This window comes from Lontra canadensis, unplaced genomic scaffold (genome assembly GCF_010015895.1).
Source record: "Lontra canadensis isolate GAN:19392208 unplaced genomic scaffold, GSC_riverotter_1.0 scaffold107, whole genome shotgun sequence".
Taxonomy (NCBI): Eukaryota; Metazoa; Chordata; class Mammalia; order Carnivora; family Mustelidae; genus Lontra; species Lontra canadensis.
Genome location: NW_022631101.1, coordinates 5398378 through 5409337, shown reverse-complemented (window position 1 = coordinate 5409337; position 10960 = coordinate 5398378). Strand labels below are relative to the sequence as shown.

The following is a 10960-nucleotide window of genomic DNA, read 5'->3' as shown; positions in this document are numbered from 1 at the left end:
TCACTGACCTCATACTCATCCCAAAGCAAACGCCAAAGCCAGCCACCCCCACTCCAGGTTTCCAGCCCTTCCCAAGCACGAAAGGCTTTTCTGAAGTGTGGACACAGGCCACAAGAGGGCATAAGTACCCTGACTTCCCACACAAGCTTGTCAGTCACCTCACTTAACCCACATCCTCTCCTCCTGCATCTCCCCTCCACCCAACCTGAACTCAACACTACTCAAAAAGAGTGAATTCAGTGCCCACTCTGGGGCCAACCTTGTGAGGTGGGGGGAATTTCAAGGTGGGGAAAGACAATGCTCTTTCTGTCACCTTGAAAGGAACTCACAGCTATGAACCAGCCCACTCCCACCAAAACCCTATCCCAACACAGACACTCAACCTCACATCTAGTCCTCATTATTACCATCTCCCCCCTACACCAGCTCAGTTATATTTCAACACTTCCCTTCCAAATCCTCATTCTTGTCTCCATCTCTAACCCCAACCCAATAGGACTCCATCAACATTCTTATCCTCAGATCCTTCTCATCCAGAACTCCTATCCTCAAAACCAACTCCTTACCCCATCCTCTCCCTGTGTCTCTTCTCCCCAAGCTCACTTGCATTCCAAATGCTACCATCAGACCCATCCTAAACCTGTCCACAAACTTTTGCTCCTAATGTAGGGAAAAACATGAAAGACTTTGAGATGGACCCAACAGATGTCTCTGATGGAAAATTAAATGGGTTATCTGATTTTACGGGGTCTCTGCTTCTATTATTGTCTTTGAGCTACTTTACAACTCCATAAATCATAGACAGCTGATAGCAATGCAAATCATTCTTGTCCGTACTGTGCAAATGAGTTTTGGCAGGTGGAAGTAGAATCAATTTCCCTCCCCCCACCAATGTAGAATAAACCAGTTTTGTATCTATTTATAAATTCATTTCAGCATTCCTTATTGCCTCTACCTGTGTGGTTCTTTGTAATATCTTACCAGCTCCACTGTTTATTAATAAATCAAAATATTTGATGTTTATCATATATATATATATATATATATATATGTATGTATGTATGTATATGAGAATCATGGTTAGATGCTCCTTAAAAGTTTATCTTTAAAAAAAAAAAATTACTTTTGACACTAGATTTGGTCCCTAAATCCAAACTTAAACTCCTCTAGTATGGACTACACCAATTTTGATATGAACCCTCTCTCTGCCCATCTTAATCCCTTATCCTTAGGACACCACAGCTCTCTCTCCAAACTTCATCTGATCCCCATCCCTGGCTTTCTTCCAAATTCTGACCCCACCTCTGCCCTCCTTAATCTTTAATCCTGCCCCCTCCACCCCCTAGGATTAATTCATGGGCCCACCCAGTCACAGTTCCAGGAGGCACCTTCTCATTCCCAAAGCGCCACCTCTTCCTCCTTCCTCTTTCCCATCATCCTGACCCCTACAGCATGCCGATTCCTGCATCCTGTCCACCTACGTCCCCATGGACTCCCTCACCCCAACTGGCCCTGTTCCTAAAAGACCATTCACCCAAAATATTGCTTTCCCCAGGCCCCATCTAGGTCCAAGTACAGTTGACTTTCTAGCCACATATCTGAAAGATTCCCTTCTTGCCCCTAATGGGGGTGGGGGTGGGGTAGGGGAAGGGGAAGAGTGGTAGTAAATTGAGGCATCCCTGAGTTTTTCAGAAGGGCTGCAACATGGCTTTGGTGCTGGAGATGAATCTGGGAACTGCAATTTGGATGTGTTGGGTTTGATGTCTGGATAAACTTGAGATAAGGCTATGGATGGTCTTGAGTTTGGGGAACAGGCTGGCGGCAGGGAGTATGGTTAAAACGAGGAAGATAGGACTAGGGTGCAAAATGGCCATCTGGGAGCTGATGGATATAAGGACACGCACAGGGGTTGGAGAGATCAGAAAGTGGGATGAAATACCAGGTTGATGTTAGGGAGAGTCATGGGAATTTCGGGTGGGTTTGAAGAAGGAAATAACTTTTCCCTTTCCTCTGGGTGGGTTCTACTGCCCCAAAGTTCACAGTGGGTTCAACTGGGGCCTGGGCGGGGCCGGATCTGGGTCCCAGCTCGTCCTGGAAGCTCCGCCCCAAGCGGAAGGGCCAAGCCCAGGCTTGGGGGGTGTCTGGCAGCTGTCTGCTGAGCCATTGGGGGTGGAGAGGGGGAGGCCAGCAACAGGGAAATGCTGAGGGCGCTGGGGGAGGGAATTCAGGGGTTAAAAGCCATGGGTCCGGGTGAAGTTGGAGGCAGCTGGCGGCGAAGCTCCGCACCCAGGCCTCTCACCGAGGTAGGGTCCGCCTGGGGCAGGGGCGGGAGCGTCAAAGGGGAGGCGTGGGGAGAGGAAGGAGAGGTGAGGAGGGAAAGGAGAAGGAGAACAGCTGAGTCAGAGAGATGGAGAGGGAAGCCAGAGGTTCAGTTACAGAAATCTGCAGAGCTGGCGAGGGTGAACAGCGCTGAAAGATAAGCTGTTTGAGGCCAGGTGCGCGGGACGACCCTGAGAGGGTAGAGACGGGGCGGAGAGCTGCGGCAGAGGGTACAGAGGCACCCGCTCGCTGGAGGGCACGGGTGAACGCGGGCGCACGCTGCGCCAGCCCCTCCTACCTCCCTACTGGGGCTCCCCACGGAGGATGGAAATTAGGGAAGGGGTTTAGATTCCAGGGCCAAGGTTCTTAGTGAAGGAGAGATTACAGGAGCAGAGATGGGGCGGTCAGAGATGGGGGTTCAGCCAGCCCTTAACCACCCCCCCAACTTCTCAGGCCCCGCCCGCCCTGCTCCCCACCCCGGAGCTGCCATGTGGCCCCTGGCCGCTGTGATCGCCTTCCTGACGGTGGCCTTGTCAGGCGGTAAGAATGCGCGGGGGTGGAGGCGGGGTGGCCACCGGAACAATGGTAGGAGGGGTCAGGCCAGGAGGAGGGGGCGTGGGAGCCCGGAGCTCCGCCCACCGCCCACTCGGGGCCGGGTCCTGCGGGGACAGCCCCCGAGAGCTTCCTGCTTGTCCCTGCGTGACCTGGTTTCTCCCACGGGGCTAGCCCTCCGTCCCCGGCTCCTTCCTGGGTCGTCCCAGTTCTGCGGGGGTGGGGGGGGGGGGCTGCTCTATGTTTAAGTCCCCTAGATCTTCCCTACCAGCCCCTTTCCTGATTGCCCGCCTCTGCACTGGGAAGCCCACTCCCACCCGCATCCCTTGGTCCCTCAGCAGCCTCCCTCACATTCAAGGCCTTCCTGAGAGCGTGAGAAGAGTGAGATTCAGGTACAAATAAGCAATGAGCAAGTTAAGTTAGCTTCTCTGTGTTTTGTTCATCTGTGAAATGAGAACATAGACGTCCCCACTACAAAAGGTTGTTGTGAATATGAAAATAAGCTAGTGCACAGCAGATAGAAGGGGCTGGCAAGTTAGCCTTGTTACTTTATTAGAAGTATTCACTCTTTCATTTTCAGCCCCTTCCAGAACCTTCCAGATTTCCTTCCTTTAAACATCGGAGTGATCCCATACCTGATTCTACCCTAAGTCAGTCCCAAAGATTTCTCCTCAGTTTAAGCGCCTTTTTGCAGGCATATTCTCTGGAAACCCCAGTCAGGCATCATCAACCGTCCATCCGTCCAACCAACCAACCAGCCACTTAACCAACAGCTGTTGAACTAGGCACTGTGCTGGGTGTTATACAAGCACACACAGTTCCTGCTCTTAATACCCAGAGCCTAGCGGGGAAGGATGCACACATTATTCAAACAATTACCCAAATAATTAGTTAATAATTAGTTACAACTGTGACAGGAGGTGATGGCTTCAAGGAGCCAAGCCAGGAGCCTAAAGATACAATGGAAGCTCCTGGTCTGGAAGGCCCCACCCCAAAGGACTAGACCCCTGAGCTGAGACTTGAAGGAGGGAGGAGTCCTCGGGCATCTGGCACTGGGCACGGGGCACCACCCTTGGCCTGAAGGTGGGGTGGTTTCTCTCCTTTGGCACCACTCCCAGGACTCATGCCCAGTGTCCCAAGCCCCTCCTGGGTACCACGCCCTGGGCTAGGAGCTCCACATGCATCTTCTGGAGCCCTCAACAGCCTTATGAGGTAGGAATACTATAATTAACTTCAGTTTCTCAGCTAAAAACCTGGGGCTCTGAGACAGCAAGTCCTGCCCCAAAGACACTGGTGACGCCTGAGTCAGGACTGGCTCCGTATTGCTTGCCCTCTCCAGCATCCTAGACTTCAGGTTCTGGCAACCATCTTCATTATTTTAGATCTAATGGTCTGTTTAGAATCAACTTTTTTTTTTTAAACTTACAATATATTTAAGATTTTATTTATTTATTTGAGAGAGCAAGAACGAGCAGTAGGGAGGGGCAGAGAGAGAGAGAGAGAGAGGGAGAGAAGCAGACTCCCTGCTGAGCAAAGAACCCTATGTGGGTTCAGTCCCAGGACCTGGAGATCATGACCTGAGCTGAAGACAGATGCTTAACCGACTGAGCCACCCAGGTGCTCCACATAACTTACAGTATACTGTAAGTAAAAATTTTATCATTATCCTAAGTGGAGAAGAGGATCCTTTGCTATAAGTAAAAGGTAAGAGGAAAACATGCATGCTGCACAACATAACAAAAACAATTTTTCTTGGGTTGGACCATCTGACATTTCCAGTTGTCAGTTGTGCCCCCTTTGGGACCTCCCCCAAAACAGTGACTATAGATGGTTCAACTTAATAAATTTTAAGTTGCTGGGTAAAGGCTTCTGCTTCCTGGTTTTAGAAAGTGAGTTCAGGGGACACCTGGGTGGCTCAGTTGGTTAAGCCTCTGCCTTCAGCTCAAGTCATGATCCCAGGGTCCTGGGATCGAGTTCCACATCGGGCTCCTTGCTTGGCAGGGAGCCTGCGTCTCTCTCTGCCTCTGCCTGCCACTCTGCCTGCCTGGGTACATACTCTCTCTCTCTCCAACAAATAAATAAATGAATGAAATCTTAAAAAAAAAAAAAAAGAAAGAAAGAAAGTGAGCTAGCAAGGATTAGAGAGGTGGTAAAAGCAGACTAGCCCCTCATGAGACTTTCTCAACAGACTCATACTGGAGGAAAACTGGACAGTGACTCTTGTTCCCAAGGCTGCAATTTGATGTCACTCACGCCTCATCTCTCTACCCCCTAAAATGACCTTGTGCCCACCAATGACTCTTGTCCCCAGTTGTGAGAACCACTGAGCTAATCCTTATGCAGGTTGGGCAGCTGGCCCAGAGAGGAGAACCTGCTAGCCAGGGAGCTGGGGACCTCCTGTTGTAGCTAATAATTAATAACAGTCCCTGCTTACTGAGTGTTTGCTTTATGCCAGGTACTGTGCCCAATGAGAGATGTTTTCTTTTCCCTTTTTTTTTTTTTTTAAGATTTTATTTATTTATTTAAGAGAGAGCACAAGCAGAGGGAAAGGGAGAAGTAGGCTCCCCGCTGAGCAGGGAGACAGATGTGGGGCTCAATCCCAGGACCCTGGGATCATGACCTGAACTGAAGGCAGACACTTAACCAACCGTGCCAACCAGGCACTCTGAGAGATGTTTTCCTACTTTACAGCTGAGGAAGCTAAGGCTGGTGGTTCGTACAGGAGCACCCAGCAGGAAAATGGTACCTTTAGGATTGGGCTTTCTCTCTAGTTGTCAACTGCTGTGTCTCCTCCAATGCCAGACACTCTGCTTGGTCCTGGGGATATAGCTCTGGATAAAGCAGATAAGGTGCCTGTTGCTGATGGAGCTTACAGTCAAGTTAGGGAGATTTTAAAAAAAGGAAAAAGCCACATGAATTGTAAACAAATATAAAGAGAAATGAAATGAATAGTGATCATGGCTCTGATGAAAATCAGCTGGGGGGGATATATCAGGGAGTGACTAGCGGGCTGGGGAGGCCAATATTAGACCAGGGGGCCAGGAATCTGGGATGGCTTCTGTCTGAGCTGAGCTGAGCTCTCAGAGTCAAGAGGGACACAGACATGTAACCTGTAGATTCTGAGGGCCATCAAGTAGAATATTTCCTGTGTATGACGTCTTACGTCTGCCCTGTCCAATATGGTAGCTTCTGGCCACGTGGGACTCTGCTGAGCATGTCAAATGTAACCGGTGTGGTTGAAGAACTGAATTTATTTCATTTTCATTAATTTAAATTTAAATATCCACATGGAGCTAGTGGCTGTCGTACTGAGCAGCACAGAACTAGATGAAGAACTGTGTCTGGAGAATGGGTCCATGAATCTGGAACACAGTGTGTGAAGGGGAAAGGTCGGAGATGGGGGCAAAGGGGCTCTTAAGGGGCAGATGTCCTGCAAAGTTTGAATTTGAGCGGTTAGGCTATGGGTTGTGTTTAAAGCCATAGAGCTACCCAGTAAATACATACTGAAAGGATGGATGGATGGAAGGATGGATACATACTTATTGCCTAGGTAGATGTGTAGGTCAGCCTCATTCTTATCTCCTGAAATCCATACCCATGGTGGGATGAAGAAATGCAGGTGAGGAGAAAGTCTGGCTTCTACTTACCCATCAGAAGCTTCCTTGTTCAGTGAACTCTGAACCCCCAATGGAGTTAGCACCTACCTGGAAAAGGAAATCATCACCTCTCTGCCCTGACTCATCTCCATTACATGGAAGATGGCACCTTCCAGAGGCTAACAAATGAATCATCAATTCCTGGTCATCCAGAGCAAAATTCTGACCCTCTCCCCAAGCCCAGCGCTTCCTTTCCCCTCTGGATCCCAATTCCCTAACATTTTCTCTTCTTTACCAGGCATCTCACAGGAATATCCCAAGATTCTCAACGGCACCAATGGGACCAGCGGGTTTCTCCCGGGTGGCTATACCTGCCGTCCCCACTCTCAGCCCTGGCAGGCAGCCCTGCTAGTGCAGGGGCGCCTGTTCTGTGGGGGAGTCCTGGTCCACCCCAAATGGGTTCTCACTGCAGCACACTGTCTGAAGGAGTATGTGGGGGTCAAGGCAGCATGAGGGTTGGGGCGAGAATGGGTCTGGGGTGGTGGGGGAGTGGATCTGGATAGAGGATGAGGTCAGAGTTAATGCTGGGGCTGGGAATGGGATTGGAGTTGAGGTGTGGAAGATGTCTGGAGAGGAGAAAGGTGGTGGAGATGGGCTTATCCTCTCTAATCACCCCTTCCTGCACCCACAGAGGGTACAGAGTTTACCTGGGCAAGCATGCCCTGGGGCGTGTGGAGGCCGGAGAGCAGGTGAGGGAGGTAGTCCGCTCTATCCCCCACCCTCAATACCAGATCAGCCCCACCCACCTGAACCATGACCACGACATCATGCTTCTGGAGCTGCAGTCCCCGGTCCAGCTCACGAGCCACATCCGTGTCCTGCCTCTCTCCCACAACGACTGTCTCCCCGCTGGTACCTGCTGTCGGGTGTCTGGCTGGGGCACCACCACCAGCCCCCAGGGTAGGCAGCCTCACAGGTGGCCTGAGGTGTCAGTGGGACAGAAATGGGAGGGAAGGCTGGAGGAGGATTCCTTTATAAATATAAATAACAACAGATATACAGTTATATGTTATATATCACATATATGTGTTATCTATCTCCTTCATATAAATTTATAAATATAGTTATATATGTTACATATATCCTTTAAACAAATGTCTATTTATAAAGTTTTATGTATAGATTATATAGTTCTATATCCTTTATAAATATATATAAATTGTAAATATGTATAAAGTTACATTATATATCCCTTATATAAATGTACATAGAGTTGTTAAGTCATAGATTATATATAATGTCATAGATCAACTATCATATAAACCTATATATCCTTTATATAAATATATAAATTAGTAAAAATATGGCAATATATGCTATATATTACATGTATATATAAATATATATCACTATGCATTTGTATATACAGATTATACAGATTTTCTAAATCATTAGTTCTATTATTTGTGTATTTATTTAAATATGTTTGTATATAAATTTTGTATTATATAAATTATACATAAATATATTTAAATAAATATATGACTTGTAAATTTGATATATCGGCAGGTATGGATTTGTTAAATGTAAGGAAATGTAGGTTTATCCTTTGTGTAAAAAGGACACATGCATGAATAGAAAGTTAATCCTTATAGCAACAAGGGCCCTTTGCATCTCCTTATTTGTGCCCAGGCTTCCTCCTGTCTCATTCCCTCTTCCTCCCTGACTTGTCATCTTTCTCCCCTATTCTTCCCATCCCCAGCCCTCTGTCTCACCATCTCCCACCGTCCCTCTCCTCGGCTCCCAACTTTCTATGGCTTTTCCTTCCCAGTCTGCATGCATTCTTTCCATCTTCCCTTCCACTTCCCTCCTGTTTCTCTCCACACTTGCCTCCTCCATCACTTTTCCCAGACACATGCTCCATCTCTCTACCTCTTCAACAGCATCCCCTTTGCATCCGTTTTCTACAGACTCTCCCGTTTAACTCCCACCTCATAGACAGACATCCTTAGACCCTCCTCTCTCTCCTCCCCAGTGACTTACCCCCAAACCTTACAATGTGCCAACATCCAGCTACGCTCAGATGAGGAGTGTCGTCAAGTCTACCCGGGGAAGATCACACCCAACATGCTGTGTGCGGGCTCAAAGGAGGGCGGCAAGGACTCCTGCGAGGTGAGAACAAGGGGGTAATGGATTGCCTGAGAACAAGGGGGTAATGGATTGCCGTGGGCCAGGAGGATGGAGGTGGGGACAGATGCTGAGGGGAAAGGACTTGCTTCTAGCCTTAGGGGAAGCAATCTTTTTATTATTTTAATTTTTTAAAGATTCTATTTATTTATTTGACAGAGAGACAGCAAGAGAGGGAACACAAGCAGGGGAAGTGGGAGAGGGAGAAGCAGGCTTCCCACTGAGCAGAGATCCCCGTATGGGGCTCAATCCTAGGACCCTGGGATCATGACCTGAGCCAAAGGCAGACACTTAATGACTGAGCCACCCAGATGCCCAGGCAGCAATCTTTTAAAATGGCATTTCCCCTAGTACTGAGGGTCAAGATAAAAAGAGAGTACCTGTGGCGGGAGAATATAATTCACTGTAAGCCTCAGCTTTTGACGGACAGTGGCTGTCCAGATCCCTGTGTTGAGATTCATAAAGGTTGGCATTCTTACAAGTGACAGAAACCCAACTCCAACTAGCTTAAGCAAGACACGCTGGCTTTTGTAACGGAAAACTCCGGGTGTGTCTTGTTTCAGGTACAGATGGATCCAGGTGCACAAATGTGTTTAGGACTCTGTCTCTTTTCAACTCTGCTCTTCTCTCTTGTTTTCGTCTTCGTTCTCAATTAAGCTTTTCCCATACAATAGCAAGATGGCCCCAGCAGCTTTGGGTTTACATCCCACCCTCCTACGCTACTTGACTAGAAAGAATTTTCCAATGGTTTACATGAGCATTTTGAGTATGAGTCTCACTAGTCTGACTCAGGTCATGTGTCCTGAACCATCACTCTAACCAGGACTGTGCGATTCTCTGATGGACCAAGTCTGTCATGGGACTGACTATGTGGGTCAGGAAGGGGCAGGGACAAACAAGGATTGAAGTAAAGGGAGGGGCCTTTCCCCAAAACAGAAAATCAGGAGGCAGTTACCAAAATAAGGGGAAATGATACTATATGGCTGAAAACCTCCACAAACACAAGAAACAAAACCTATGTCCAACAGAGGAGGCTCCTGAGATTGAGTTTTGGGTCAGTAGAAAAAATGATGAGTGAATTAATGATGTGTGCCTTGACTAATCAGTGATGTCTGTCTTGGGTCCAGGGGGGGCAAGTGGAAGTACGTGTGTTGCATACAGACCTGGATGAATTTACTCAGTAGTAAGATGGCGCCAGGGAACCATAAAGCCACAGCAGGGGGGGGGTGGGGTGGGGTAGGAGTGCCAGAGAGCCAGGAGTGGGTATTAAAGTGATGTGTCACCACTCTAACAGACAGAGGAGCAAAGAAAAACAGGGAGAGAGAAGCCTCTTAATCTTGGTCTCCATGCACATCCAGCTCCATTTTTCTTTGTGTCTCTTTCGGTGTCACTCCGTTCCTCCGTGTTTGTCATCTTGTCTTCCCTGTTTCTCTCTCACTCCACCAAGGACCCCACCTCTCTCTCTTCCCCCACTCAGGGCGACTCCGGGGGCCCCCTGATCTGTAACGGAACACTCCATGGCATCATCTCCTGGGGAGACTTCCCATGCGGGCAGCCCAACCGGCCTGGTGTCTACACTCGAGTCTCTCAGTATGTTCTATGGATCCGAGACACAATTCGAAAACACAGAACTCAGGAGCAGAAATGGACAAAGGGCCCACAATAAAAGCCAGGTTGGCTCACCTGTTTCCTTCCTCCCTGCGTGCCTTCCTCACTCCTTTGCCGCGTTAGCCCAGCTCTTCTCGGCCCCAAAGTTCCACTTAACCAGTGATCCATGTTCTCAATGTGTCTGATCCCAGTGGATGTTTCGTGTTTCAGAAGCATCCAGTCACTCCCAGTATCATGGTGTCCCAGGTACTGCATCCTGAAACGCCTCGGTATCCTCAACATTCCAACCTGGACAATGTTCCACGACTCCTGCTGTCAACATAACCCCAAATGGCCATCTGAATGTTCTGTCTGTGGGACACCCTTAATGCATCCATTGGCCCATTTCAACCATATTCCATGTCCTGTGAATGGAATATCCTTGACAACATTCTACACCCCTTCAAACATTCATTTATTGCCAACATTCTAGACACTTCTCTGTTTGGTGCTCAAGAAGGTTCTAAACTTCCATGATAGTTCATACTGAAAATATTCTCTTGTGTCCAGAATCTGCCCCAACAATATTCTAGGTACATCTGAATGATTAATCACATCACAGCTAATACTAAATCCTCATAGAAGTTCATTCTCACATAGTTTGGGGTCTCCCAAGTGTCCCATCCCACATTTTGCCAGTATTCCCTGTCCCTGAATCC

The 10960-nt window shown here is 48.3% G+C and overlaps 1 protein-coding gene across 2 annotated transcripts; it reads left to right on the top strand.

The window, feature by feature from the left end:
• The first annotated feature begins 2183 nt into the window (after nucleotides 1–2183).
• KLK13 (kallikrein related peptidase 13) lies at nucleotides 2184–10340 on the top strand. 2 transcript variants are annotated; one of them, XM_032838993.1, is made up of 6 exons: nucleotides 2184–2303; nucleotides 2773–2859; nucleotides 6766–6955; nucleotides 7159–7427; nucleotides 8503–8639; nucleotides 10132–10340. In XM_032838993.1, exons 2-6 carry the CDS (start codon nucleotides 2808–2810, stop codon nucleotides 10318–10320), a joined length of 837 nt encoding a protein of 278 aa, XP_032694884.1. In that variant the 5' UTR covers nucleotides 2184–2303; nucleotides 2773–2807; the 3' UTR covers nucleotides 10321–10340. The 2 variants fall into 2 exon arrangements, with proteins under 2 accessions (XP_032694884.1, XP_032694883.1); XM_032838992.1 differs by lacking the exon at nucleotides 2184–2303 and adding an exon at nucleotides 2388–2495.
• The last annotated feature ends 620 nt before the right edge of the window (nucleotides 10341–10960 follow it).